The sequence below is a fragment of the Euwallacea similis genome, chromosome 19 (assembly GCF_039881205.1).
Source record: "Euwallacea similis isolate ESF13 chromosome 19, ESF131.1, whole genome shotgun sequence".
NCBI lineage: Eukaryota > Metazoa > Arthropoda > Insecta > Coleoptera > Curculionidae > Euwallacea > Euwallacea similis.
In genome coordinates this window covers 3,186,486-3,201,124 of record NC_089627.1, presented here as the reverse complement: position 1 = coordinate 3,201,124, position 14,639 = coordinate 3,186,486, and the positions used below count along the sequence as shown (strand labels likewise).

At 36.1% G+C, this 14,639-nt stretch overlaps 1 protein-coding gene across 1 annotated transcript in view; it reads left to right on the top strand.

The window, feature by feature from the left end:
* The window catches only part of AdamTS-A (ADAM metallopeptidase with thrombospondin type 1 motif A), a 92,988-nt gene that overhangs the window by 51,253 nt on the left and 27,096 nt on the right, over positions 1 to 14,639 (top strand). Inside the window, exons 4-6 of the mRNA XM_066399621.1 lie at positions 10,294 to 10,395; positions 10,793 to 10,944; positions 11,005 to 11,133. Coding sequence (XP_066255718.1) covers positions 10,294 to 10,395; positions 10,793 to 10,944; positions 11,005 to 11,133 — 383 coding nt within the window. The remainder of the gene's footprint in view (positions 1 to 10,293; positions 10,396 to 10,792; positions 10,945 to 11,004; positions 11,134 to 14,639) is intronic.

Sequence of the window (14,639 nt, the reverse complement as noted above, 5' to 3'; positions counted from 1 at the left end):
ATGTTTATTTTGATTCGGTGCAACCGGGTCAAAAGTCTGATAAAGATGTATTATGCACTTATGAGCCTGCTCACATGAAATTCGAATTTAATTTTTTAAGAAAATAGCGAGCTCGGATTCTTAAGCTTTAAATTAAACAAAATCTGGTTAAGTCTTGATTTTGCTATGGGCTAATTCAGCTGAGTTCTTGGCTGTGAAGTGCCTCATTGGTTGGAGCTGATGGAACCTTGAGCATTGCAACCTGAACTTTAATAATAACAGTTTCCATGCTAAGGCACCTTTCTGGAACGAATTTATTTAATCCAGGTTTGCCTCGATAGTCACCTTGATGGAAGTTTAAGGAATGGAGGAGAGTAAAGGATGGATAGTAAATGTGTTCTGAAACGTAGATGAGGTTTGACCAAAACCTCATCCATCGTCAATTTTTGGATATGGTGATCGAGGAAGGTGTGCTCAAACAACGCACTAAAGTGATTTAAAAACTAACCTGAACCTCAAAACGCTGTTGAAGACCACTTGAAAGTGGGTTTTGTGAATTAGACCCTTAAAAATAAAAAAAAAATAAAAAAGAAGGTGCGAAAAAAATTTAAAGGTGAATAGACTCAAATTATTGGAGTAAAAAAAACCTGGTATAGTAGCTCCTCTTTGAGTGAATATTTCACCTCAGTTTCACTCAACTATGTGTGTAGTTAGACGCAAAAAATCTATTATAAATTAAATTAGAGTACTTCAATGTTTCGTTGAGAAAGCGTCCTAACTAAAACCTTCTAAAGCTGAGTAATAAATAAAAAATTTCTAAAACAGTCGTTAAGAAGAGCCCGAAAATTTGTGTCTCTCACGTGAAGGGCGCAACTTAAGGATTCTGGAACAAAATCGATTCCAGAAGCACTTCCAATAACAACATCAACGTTTCGATTTAAGACTGTGACTGACAACATATTGAAGCACTGTTGGGCAAATGTCCTGTTGTGATTCCACAAATTCTCCAGATTATTGAGTAAACTATCAACCTTCATGTCTGTGTGGTTAATCAGTTACCATTATTCCACTCTTGGTTCCTCAGAAAGAGCCTCAGCCAAGTCTTCAAAGGTGAGAAAAAAGTGGAAGTAACATCGTGCGTTAAAAGTGAGATGAAAGCGGTTGAAGTAGCACCGTGTGTTAAAATTCCGAGGCGAGTTTCACATTCACAAGCATATCATGTGCTAGTTTGATTTAGTTGTTCCTCTAAGATAGCGGGCTAAAAACTTGGAATCAGCCGTCCTTCAGTGACCCCCGAAAAGCATTGTTCGCCATTATAGTCATTTGTTTTTGCCTAAAACAAAGGATTTGTGATTTGTAAATAATTGTAAACTCAAATGATAAATCAACCTTTAACGTCAGTTGACACGCGCCGAGATCGGTCACTTCAAAATCACCAACCTTTGTTGATTGTTGCTCTAAAACTATTGAGTGACAATATTTGGAGTAATTGCGTAAAACTGGACATGCTCATTTGAACACTTAAAACTTCAAGATCACAAGAGCATATGATTTTCTCTAATAAACTACCTTTATATTACATAAGACAATTTTTGATAGTGCCACAATGCAAAGAATTAAGTATTACTTCTAAACTTTGTGAACTCGTTTCCAATAATAACAAGACTCAAACAAAATCGGCACATCTGTTAATGTTTGTCTCAGCAATCCCGTTTAGCACGAGCAGAAAAAGATAACATTTCGTGTTGTTGTTTAACAATTCTTCTCTCAAAGTTTACTACAGGCACGTGGTTACTTTGTCTTAAGAGGAGCTTGGAGAACAAGTTTATAAAAGAGATAAAGTGAAAAGAAAGAAATTAAATTTAAAAATAAAAGTTGATCATTTATTTGTTTTGATGAAAGTGGGCACTATCATTCAATCTTCTATTATTCGTGGAATAATTAAACACTGAGATACGCAAGTAATCAGGAAGCCTTTGGACGGAGTATAATCAAAATAAGTTTAATATTCCACGATTTCGACGAAATCTAAATTGTGAAATCGTGGCAAAACAAAGAAAACTGTTTTCCTGGTAATGAAATGTTAACTTGAAATGGATTTTATAACAAAATTTTTACTGTTCACCGGATTATATTGTATAAAATTTTTACTCAGTATCATAATTACTGCTTCTTAGGACGATGGATTATGAAGCTTATTTGGAACTCGACAGAATAAGTCTTCTTGGAAAAAAGTGTCTTTTTTTTGTACGTCCCTGTAAATTTCTTTCCCCCCAAAAAAATTACTAAATTGAACAAAACTAAAAAAATTAAGATTTCATTTCACCACCTAGCATCTCTTATCAACATATCCAAAAACCAAAAACGAAAGTAATAGGCTACTAACACCACCAAAAAGGTTGAGATGACTCGACTCACTAGCTTATGACAATTTTAAACTAAATTGAGACATTCAAGAGTAATTTGTAAATTTTATATTTCCTGAACGCATAATACGTAATTATTTCAAGATTCCATACATGATTACTTCACATATTTCACGACCCTACAAAAGAACAGAAAACCAAATTATTTAGCTTGTTTGAAGCTACATTTTCTCTAAATCATTGATCTGATTTTGTTTAATCATTCAGTATTAAAGAACGAATGAATTTTTTTTCCTTTTAGAGACACCTTTCAAAATCATTTCATCCCCTCCTAGTTTCCCCATATTTTTTTTATTGACAAATTCAGTCTTGAGTGTCCTGTTGATCTCACACACTTTGTACTTTCTTTTAGTTTGGCTTTTATTTCCTCTCCTCATTTTCATAAATTTTTTAGTTAAAGTGTACATATAGTAACTTGTGATAATAATGATATCACGTGTCCTCGTATGATTGCCACATAAATTTCATAGATTCATAATGAATTCACCTATTGACAATCAAAAGTATTAAACCAGTATTAAACCAATTCGAGGAGCGAAGGAGACACAAATGCGTGGGATTGAGCTTAGCTTTGTTGGGTTTTCAGAACATCTACTATCTCTTCGGTTATTTCAGTCCTAATGTACTTCTTTTTACCCTTTGTTATGGTTTCACACCTCCTCATACTCAATTTGTGTCCTATCAAGTTGCGGAACAACACCACTTTTCTTCCTAATCCCTTTGTCTATGTCTTTCTGGGGTCCCGTATCGTGTTGTTACCAATCCCGATGTACAGGGTGAGTCGTAACGGAACCGGCACAAAACAAATGCGTGTAGGGGACCTCAAAATGTAATGATCTCTTGATTTTTTTTCTATAGTTGATAATTGAGTAATTAACTTCCGACGTTGGCTTGTGAATTTCTAAAAACAGCATATTTCAGTAATGCATCATTACAACGGAACCAAATTTGGAACATGTTTTATTCTTATCAACATCTTTAATTGGTAGAAATATGAAATCGATAGATGCTCAATAAAGATTGAATTAGGAGTAAGGTAAAGTCTAAAAGAATTAGGATTTTTTTTCTAAAGTAAATAACAAACGGATAATACCATTTAATAGCATATTTAATTCTAAAATTGTTATTTCCTTTCACAATTTGTCGAAAACCTTATCATTTTTGATAAAATTGCACTCTTGTGAGAGAGAACCAAACCAAATTTAAAGGAATTTAAAGAGATGATCAGTCAAATACGATGCAGTTTTTGACTAGTAAGCTATTGGTAATTTTCCAAAGTCATGTAACTGACAGTTATCCTAACTGTGACATTACATCATTACATTTATCTGGTAATCCCTTTAAATTCCTTTAAATTTGGTTTGCTTCTATCTCACAAGACTGCGATTTTATCAAAAATGATAAGGTATTCGACAAATTTTGAAGAGGTATAAAAGTTTTATAATTAGCTATTAAATGGTATTATTCGTTTGTTATTTGCTTTAGAGATAAAAAAATCCCAACTCTTAGAATTTATCTTACCCTCAATACAACCCTTATTGAACATCTATAGATTTGACATTTCTACCAATTAAAGATATTGGCAAGAATAAAACATGTTCCAAATTTGGATGCGATGTGATGATGCATTACTGAAATATGCCTTTTTTAGAAATTTACAAGCCAACTTCGGACGTTGATATCTCCTCAACTATCAACAGTAGAAAAAAAATCAACAAATCGTCCTATTTTGAGGGCCCCTACACACACCTGTTCTGTCTCGATTCCGTTACGATTCACCCTGTATACATCCGATAGAAACTTTTGCTTTTTCCATCGGCAATGGAAATTGTTTCTACGTGTTTGCGTTTTCTCTTTAGATGTTTCTCTTTACTTTGTGGCATTCATACATCTTTGGGTGTTTGATTCCTTTGTTATTTCGTCTTAACCTTTTATTTTTTTATTGCCTTTCCTCTCGGGTTTATCCCAAGGGCAAGTTTGTGATGATGCAGTAGGTCGTTCCTTCGGGAGGCCTGCATCCAGGCATTCTCCGGTTTTACCCATTGAACATTCATCTTCTGTCTTCCGCGTCTGTTACCCTCTGTCTCCCTCCTCCACGGTTAGCTAGCCAGATTTGGGGGAGGAGGCGTCCAGGGGTCACTAGATGACGGTGCGGATAGGTTTTTAACCCACAGCTCATTTTGAACTAACTTAACTGTATATGGGAGCCACTGGATTTTTAATTAGTAAAAACCAGAAATCGTAACCGTAACCTTCAGACTGAATTGGAAATATGAGAAAAAACAAATCAAGTAAGTATTTAACCATAAAGAGCTAATTAAAGTTAATTTATTAACATATAGTGTGTACAGCAGATCATCGTAGATAAATCTTTAATTTATCTGATGTATCAATTCGTTTAAATAAACGAATGACCGAGGTTAGATAACTTTGGTAAGAAAACTTACTTATGAATGGAAATCAATGCGATTTTAGCTTGGTGGAGCAAATCCGATATATGATAATGGAAGAATGATAACAATCATCAGAAATTTAGATATTTCCGTTAAATGCATTCAATGTAAAATTATATGTTCAAAGAAATTTTTTCTCAAAAAGCATTGGGTACTGCCATGAAATGCAACTGAACGAACTGCTGATGGCCAAACTGAACGATTCCTATTTCAGACGCTGAGACATTGATATATAAGAGGGAGAGAAGGATAAGCTACTCCAATTATTCAATGGAAGTCATGGACGAAGTGAAAGAGGTATTGTCCAATCAGGCTGAATCGATGCCATTCACCCACAGCTGAGTCCTATTAAATTTTAGCAAGATTTTAAATCTAATTGTCATAATATTCTTGATGTTCCACTTAAAAAAAAACATACATAATGGTTACTATTTTTAAGAGTAGACGAAGACTAGCGACTATTTGCCGGCCGATAATTTAGCCGGAATCGGGGTGTATAGGCATTAATTTATCAGCCGATTTATTGTCCGCACACATGAATATCTTTATGCCAATTAAACGACCGACTAAGCTATCGGCTGGCAAAAAGTCGCTAGTTTGCGGGAACCTTCAAATGTAGCCCAAGCCCCCCGACATGACCTCACTTTTGTTACAAATCAAGGCCTGCAAAGATTTAGACGCAACCGTATCCTGCACTCTGTGTGGGCCACTCTGTATAATATTTCATGTTTTTTACACACCTAAATAATTAATTCGTTCATAGATAATTCCTGCAGTTTGAATAACAAAACATGTTTTCTAGCAAAGCTAGAGCTCAGAAAAGTAGATTAATCTCGAGCGTTCATTTTGGACACCCCTGTATAGTTTCCTAACCATCAGCTTTACTAACCTAGATGTTATCATCCTGCAAGAGTGAAATATGACCAAAGGCCCAACATAAAGAGAGACATTAAATGTGACTATGGCTGAAGAATGCAATCTTGCGTGCTTCCATTTCGGAATGCGTAGGTAGACACGTAGTGGTCGGTGTACACATAGATTTGAATTTATGACTCGGCTGGTATTGGAAACACAACAAAAATGCCGTTTATGCAAGGCAAAGTCTGCAAAAATCTTGGGGAAAAATGGGAGGAGGTATAGAAGCGGGGTGTGTTGCACCAGGGTCCCTGATTGGGGTCAAGCACCCCGTCAGGGCTTGCGTGAATTATTCCTGTACGATGAAGAGTCTCGGTTATTGTCGAGAACGAAAATAGGGCTTTGTTAGCGAAGAATGAGATTCGAGAGATTTCTTTCCGTTAGGTACTTTAAAATTACTTGGTTTCAGTTACACAACATCATAGTTTTACATTTGATCATCACCATATCAGATTTCCTTTTGGATTAAATCCAGTAGAATTTCCCCTTGAATAAAATTGAGAAAAACATCGATGAAACTGCAGTAAGCAGAAATATCCCTGTTTTTCAACGTTTTCCAGAAACCCGTCAATGATTGCCGTTAAGGCGTTAGTAAGGAGCATCTATTAAGATATTTTAGCAATTTAAAAGAAATATTAGCTTTTAAATGAAGACACTTTATCGTAATGAGCAGGTTTTTAATAGTGTCATCCATCATGCTGTTAAAGTAGCTCCGTTCGTAAAGAACACTGCCAATTAATGTCATAACATAATGAATATCCAATCAATATCTAACGCATTTGCATTATTATCTAATAAACAATTTCGAGTTAATAATTGCTAATTTTTCAATACCGCGATCTAATATCATTTACAATACAATACTTTCGTTTGTTGTTTAAAAAGTGTTGCGAAACGGTGTGGGTAGTGCTCACCAATGTTAATTACCAGCTTGTAACACCTAAAGACTAGTGTATATTAATTATTAACATTATTAAACAAAAGGTCTGCATATAAAGCGCGATTTAATGAGTAATAGTTATTAATTTATAGTGCTGAAATGTCATTCTGGGTGCATTGATTAAGCGTGTGAACCTACTGAAGCGGAAATGTCAGAGTTACATGTGGAGTTATTTTACATTGTTTGTTAATTTTTCAGATTTATTTTTGTATGTTTAGAGTTTTGCAATACGAAGTGCCTTTAGGAACATTTGTGGTTTATAGTAGACTCTCGTCACACCAACCAGAATACCCCGACACAATCTTAATTCCAGCTTCATCAACCTTCCATGGTTGCTTCTGACAAAGTGGGTAGCTACTACCTGTTTGTGATTCTTATTCGCGAGACATCTGATGGCTCGAGGTAAGGTTGGTCCGATCTAATTTGCATTAATATTTAAAACTGCCAGCGAAATCACGTCATTTTTGGCCGATTCTATCTCAAGCGAGTATAAGAAATTTGCATAATATTTCATATTCAGGCTTGAAATGTGTCAAGAACTTTAAAATAGGTTGCCTGCATCCTGGAACTGCAATGCATTCCTTCGTGTCATCTTTCGGTTGCGATTAGCAATAGGGATATGGGTGGTGTGTCAGTTCTTCGAAGCATTTTAGGTCGATCTCCTTAAGCCGTTTCATTGAGCTGATTTGGGCGCAGGAGTTTTCCCATAGTTGTCGGAGAAATCGATTAGTCCTAAAACTCCTCGAGGATGTCACGTTATGTTGATGGGCAATACTGTGCGGGGTTTTGCGTGAAATAAGATGAAAACAGATGAGCTGGTGTCGAAAACACGTAGTACATTTCTAATCCACGCGGTCAGAAATATGTTTCTGAACACATTCACTGCCAAATCATTTTTACAAAATATTTCCATCAGGTCGTTTCCGAAAGCGCGTGTGTTCGCATTGGTACCCTAAATTAAAACATGAAACATCAATCGCATCACGCGGAAGCGAACGTATATTTTACACTGTTCCTCGGTACAGCACTCTGAGTAAGCGGACACAATATTGTTAGCGGACACGCGCGATTTTGTCTAAAATTCCCCATGATTTGTAATATTTGCAAATCGCATGAAGCGTCATGCGGCTCCGTGTCCTCCTGCGGCTTACTAAGAATCTAAGCTAAGACAATGGAAGCAGTTGGAAAACTGAAAAATTTGCATAAATAATAACTCTAAATTAAGAAGAGGGTCCCAGTTAAGAACCTAAATTAGTCTGAACAAGGAACTATTTACATCGATGAAAGTGGTGCCACTTCTGCAAAATGTCATTATCGTTGAAGTAGAAACGAAAGAAAATGTTGGGCAACGCATGTTTCTGCGTAGTGGTTTCATCAGGCACGTGTGAACAAGGGAACTTATTATGTCCGAAAACATACTCACGTGCGGGTGTAACCTGGAAAGCTTGGAAAAATCAAGGAAAATAGGAACTACAGCACGAATTCACCCAAAATATTTCCATCTGTCGGAAATTCGTTCACAATCTCCACGACAGTATTACCATGGATATCTGCTGTGGTTAACCAGGCACTGTTAGTTCACTGAAGTTCCAACCAAGAAAGTGTCTACGCGGATGGCTGAATGTTAAAATTATTTAAAGGGCACATTAAGCAACCCAGCACCGACGATACGTATTTCTGCTTATTGCTTATTTTACGAGGTGAATTCTTTCTAACATACCCGGTCTGGTCTTCCGGCGACCGGGTAGTGTAAGACTTACCTCGGACACTCTCCCCCTACCCCGTTACCTGCGGCCTTGTTGTAGCCAAATGCATTGTGAGCAAGGATCGCCCCAGGCACTCCCCCCTTTTCACCCACCAAGAACCCCCACAAAGCATTACTTCTGATTGACCTGATCTAACTTGCAAGTCATAAACGCACAGACACGAAAATGTAGGGAAAACGAATTCATTCCCCATATACATGAAGTACTCTTCTTATTTCAATTGACGAAATTTGTATGCAAGCAGATTAGGAACTTATGGATAAGAATTACCCTGAAGTGATCGAAAGGGGAGTTCCGCAATCAGCCTACAAAAATTACTGTATATGTCCAAAAATAACTCAAGAAGCAGGAAGAGTTGTGTAACCAAAACCATCTTCATTAGAAACGCACTCTCAGTAGCTATTCAAAATGAATTAATCGAGCTTGCAATACTATAAAGATCGTAAGCTTTGGAATGCTGTTTAGCTAAACTGAGATTATAAATGACATAACTAAAATAAATAACATTCCAAGTTAAAGCGATAGTTTGGAAGAAAGACACTTCGAAAATAACTTATTAATAGAACACCTCTAGGTCTGCAGCCATAACGATTGTTGAAAAATTGCATGTGATCATAACTTGGCTTGTGCCCTAATGAGTTGGAGTCACGTTTCACTCTGTGCAATCCTGGATATATAATAGTAAATGGCTGGCACTGTATCAAAAATATCACAACCTATCCAGACAAAACAACATAGCCAAAAATAAATTAGGATTTACAAGTTCTCGGGGAGATTTACTCAAGGTCGGGTCAATAGTTTTGCAAAGTGCTTTTTTATTTTAGATTTATAGCTTTAATGCGTTTTTGTTATTATTGTTTCAACATTTTTGGCTTAAGGCTATTTTTGATGCCACACAGTGGGTTTCAAGCAAGTATGAGCACGGTGAGTCAAAAAGGTCAAAAAAGACCGTTGAATCAATACGGTGGGCCGAATCAAACTTTAGTACAGCTCATGAATGTTTCCAAAACAGACGCCTACTGAATACAGAGGACTTGGAAACACAGTTAATAGAGGAGTGAAAGTGATGGAGGATGCCGCATGAGAATCTGGAAAATTCCAAAATAGGAAAAGGTTTTCCGTGATTTGCTTGGAAAACCTGTGCAGTAATAGGGACTAACTAAAAGTAATCTTGGAAGACTGTCGAAAAATATAACGAAAAGGATATACTGGAGATACAACGAAAAGCAACAAGAAAGGAACCGGTCAGCAGTTATTCGTCAAAATGATGAAGATTCTTGGAACTCCTTCTGGAAAACATAAATTTTTGTGGCGTTCTCCGAACCTAAACCAATGATACCTTGAGGATCTTTGACTACAGAATATCCTCTAATTTTGACCCCACATCTCATTGCTCCGAACGATCATACCGACCCACACCTTAAAAAATCCAGTAAGAAGTACTACTATTGTTCTATAATCACCTCCTTGAGAAAAAAAAAATCTCCAATTTAAGTCATTGTCTAATAAAGATACATTTTTCTTTGTTGCATTGCCGGAATGTTTTTTCTAGCAACGCTAACCTTGGTCCGAGCGTGATGACCCGTCATCAGAAGAACTCTGATTTAATGCTCTAACATTAAGCATCCTTTCATAATTATGTTGTCGATGGTAATTTGTTTCGAACCCATATACAATGGGTAGTTAGCAGATTAATCGTATATTACCATGTTTTGTTTTCCTGGTATGCTACGGTAATCTTATCTGTCGCACGAAGCATTTTAACGAGTCAATTAATGAATACAATAACTAATTAGTTCTTCTTTTTCTTGCAGAACTCATAGAAAAATCGCATTTGGACGATCTGGAACCGCAAGAAGCTATTTTCGTGAAGCCGCTGAAAATCAATCCTGATGACGAGAATCCCAATGAGCAAAGTGAGTTTATCTATTAAAATCCAGATACATCAATCACTAACCTAATTAACCAATTGAATCAGTTACTCGCAATTTATTTGGAATACCTGTAACGATCGGAATTCCTCATTATGTAAAACGAGGATTCGTTTACAGAATTACCGATTCACTCAGCGCTCCTGTAGTTTTCGAGATGATCCAGATTGATGAGCGATTACTCCAGCTTTGTTTATTTTTTTGAGATTTTTAAAAGATCAAATTAGTGAAAATAGTTACGTTTTGGCGCTAATTAATAGGCCATTTTCTAATATGATTAATCTCCAGACAAGATTTGTCAAGTATTGAAACTTTTGTGAATGACCTATTCGGATTCTAGAAACCATAAATAGTATATTGTACGTTTACGATTCACTTCCAGGTATTTCTTCGATGCGACACCACAGCGGCCACTTCAGGCACAAAACCGCAGAAATCTGGGATCCTCATCCTAAATATGAAATCGATGCCTTCAGGCAAAAACTCTTTCTAGAGTTGGAGAACAATGACAAGTTCGTAGCTCCAGGTCTTCATGTAAGTCTGAATTAACCTTTAGACCCTTCAATATGACTAATTAATTTCCAAAACTGATAGATTGTGACCCATGGGAAAGACACCGCCCATCGACGTCCTCACGACCCTAAACTGTCTGGCTGCTTTTATACAGGGAAACTCAAAAACGATCCCAACTCGGCTATTGCTGTCAGTTTATGTCATGGCATGGTAAGTGAACTATTTGTTTGGTTTTATGCGCCAAATACGAGATCTGTACAACTGATCAATTTATGGACGTAAAAAGGGCTGAACGTCTCTCTTAGCTCAGATTTTCTTAAGATACCCTTGAGAGCTTCGGTTCCGTCGTTGTAACCACCAATGTCCACAGACATTCTTCCTTCTTTATCAGAAGAGTTTGTAAGATAAGGACAGAATGTAATAGTAATGAAAGCAATAGTACTTTGACCAGAAACTGAAGTTTTAGTTTGATGATCAAAAAATTTAAATAAAATTGTTAGATTTATACGTTTTCAGTTAAAATTCACTACTTGCAATTCAGTAGTTTCCTAAGTAATGTTTCCGTTTCGTTTGTATGCTAAATTGTGGTTCATATGGGTGTGGTTCGGCGAAAAGTGGTAACGGAACCCGAAAATTATCATATGCAATTTTGTTAGATGGGTTCCTCGAAAATTACTTGCTGCATCAAATACGTGCTTTGTTGCATTTTTCGATTGTGCTGAGTGCTTGTTTTTGGCAAGGACGATCTATCGTATGATCCACTGGGCTGGCATTGACGACACGAATATTTTGTATGATGTAATTCAGTTCTGGAATTTATCAATTTTGTATGTTTTTTAGACTGTCAGGAATGCAAAAAATAATGGTAAGTCGGAGATCTTGGGGTAAATAATCATATTTTTTCCTATTCACGATAGGTTCACTCAATTTCTGATTTTCAATATGATTTTTACTCTTGACAATCTAATAACTGTGATTTTTACCATAATATTGGTGTCTTTTTCGTTACTTATACTACGCTACGATATATTAGGTTCCTGAGCCTCGAATATTCTATTCTTCTTTTTATGGAGATCAGGAACAGACCATGTAATTGGTGTTCGAAAAAGATTGTGCCAAATTTAAGGAGGTTATAGGGGGCATTGTGGTGAAAAATTTTTGCATAGAAACACTTAGACAAAAAAAAACCGTTTTGGCTACAAAGACATTTTTGGTGAAAAACGTAATGTTAGCTCTTTGACACCAAAGGACTTCGATGTTTAATTCATTTTTATTAAAGGTAATGCTAAAAAATATATAATGAAGGTTCAAAATAAGGACCCCTCAACCTGGTTACGTAAATTTGATCATTGAATTGCATACCCGTTGTAAGATGTGCGTATCTTGCCTCATGAAAAGAGAGGCTACTATCACTCTTCCTAATAGTTTCTCTGATGTGGCGATAAGAGTTTCATACACCAACGACTTGATATAACCCTAGCGAAAAAAATCCAACGGGATTAAATCGGGACTTCTTGTTGGCCATCTGATAGGTTCGCTTTTTTCTGATCCATCGCTCATAAAAATGTTGGTTTAAATGATTCTACACAACATGGGCAAAATATGTATGGTGCACCGTCATGTTGGAACCACATTCTATCCCGTATACCTATGGGAACGTGTACATTGTCCCATAGCTCAGGAAGCACGGCTTGCAAACAATTACATACAAAAAAGTGTTTATTTTGTTTCTTTTATGCTATTCATTTAAGTTGAATATCAAGTCTTTTGAATAAAAATGACTCTCTGAAACGGCTCATTTTTGATTAAGGGTTTTTATGCAAAAATTATTTACCACAATGTCTTCCTATAATCTTCTTCAATTTGACACAACCTTCTTGGAACACCCTATATACTCATGCAGTAGTACTACGCAATCGGTATTCAAGGTTTAATAGTGTTAAAGCAATGATGACCATGTAATCAATAAGGGCCAGGACCTTTAAAGTTTGTATCTTTTCCTGTTTTTTTTCTTGCAGCTCACCTCTGTTGAAATACTTGTTGATTAAAAGGCTAAAGACATAAAGTCAGGGGCGTAACCTTCGGAACACAAATTCTTTCCAAATCTAAAAACCCCACCCAAATTTTAACCCTTTCGCTTTCATCTTCCACTTGAGTCTGAACTGTATTTCTGAGTTGCAAAAATTGCTAGAAGAGCAACAAAGACTAAACGAAACCTTCTATAGGAAGTACCCCGTCGAACTTGACTGATGACTTGGAATCATTTTACATGAATCTTAATTAGTGCGTGTAATTAGCTATCAATTTTCGCACTAATTGTCGTCGGGTAACTCAATCACACGGATATGATGTGCTAAAAATGATCTTACCCGACCATAAATGGACGTTTTCAGATTTACTAGAAGCCTTGAGGAGTTTTCGCTTTTTTGTTAAAACGGCGGTTCTTCACGTCGTACTGGGTGGTATCGACTTGGCTTTTTTCCGAAAGTCGTTATGGTACATCAGGTGGGTAGGTTTTAAGTGCATTTATTAATCGTAATTTACAGGGGGGTACTTAAGGCAAGACCGGATCTGTAGTTCAGACAAAAATGAACGATTAAGTTTAGCTTTGTTGTTTTGTGGGTTGTTGTAGCTGTTGCAAGAGCTTCTCACACGTCCTCACATATTTATTCACTGAACCGATTATGTAATAATAAGACTCGATTCAAAAAGAGGTAAAAGCCAAAAAGCTTCCAGTTTTTTGTCCTGCACCATCTGTCTCTGCCCGCACTTGTAACCTCTTTGTCCAAAAGCGGATTTTGGTGAAATCGTACCCACGATGACTGATTCATTGATATGACTAGAGACCCATTGAGTATTTCGAAAGTTGTAAAAAAAGTGGTTTATTGATTTCGTGAGGAACGATTATGGACTTGAGGCCAAATCCCGTCAAAACAAATGATGAAAATTGGGTGTTAAAGTGATTGTATCAATATGGGTCAAATTTGTATAATTCTACGTCAGTGTCATCATGATAAGGGCTATTTTACGAAAATAGGTTGCTATAATTTAATACATTCATGAAACATACGTTCATGTAACATAAAAGATTTCACACAACAATCGAAGATGACATCAAAACCTTTAGACCCTTTCTTTGACCCCTGATATTAATAGTTTCGTGGCATGAGCCAAATTGGCATTCTCTGAGATGATATGTAGATTCTGAAGTAATCGAACTTACGTAAAAAGATATACAAATTGGTACGATATCATCCAAAAGTTTGGAAGCACTTAAGGATTTTGAAATAAAAACAACTTTAAGAAAGGAAAATTTATTATTTTTTGTTAAGCAATGTATATAATGATAATTTAATAGCAATAAAGTGTTTAACGAAAATTGAGTGATTTTACAACGAATTTTCTAAATAGACTTTAGAAAAATTATAAAATTAAAGTTCTAGCTTGGATTCACCAAAATTATCCCCTCCGTTTTATATTACTGCTTCGTAAATTTTCTGCATCCTTTTTAATAATTTTGTGAAATATTCTTTTGTCTTACCCTCTAGAAAGGTCCAAAGTGGATTAGAACTAGACAGAAATAATTTTTATTTCTTCTGTGTAATTTGTCCCACGCCAATTCAATTGGTGAAAGATCTGGAGACTGCGGTGGCCATTTCATGATTTCGATGGTTTTTGTTTCTTTTCGTTTTTCTAAATAACAGATACAGGAATAG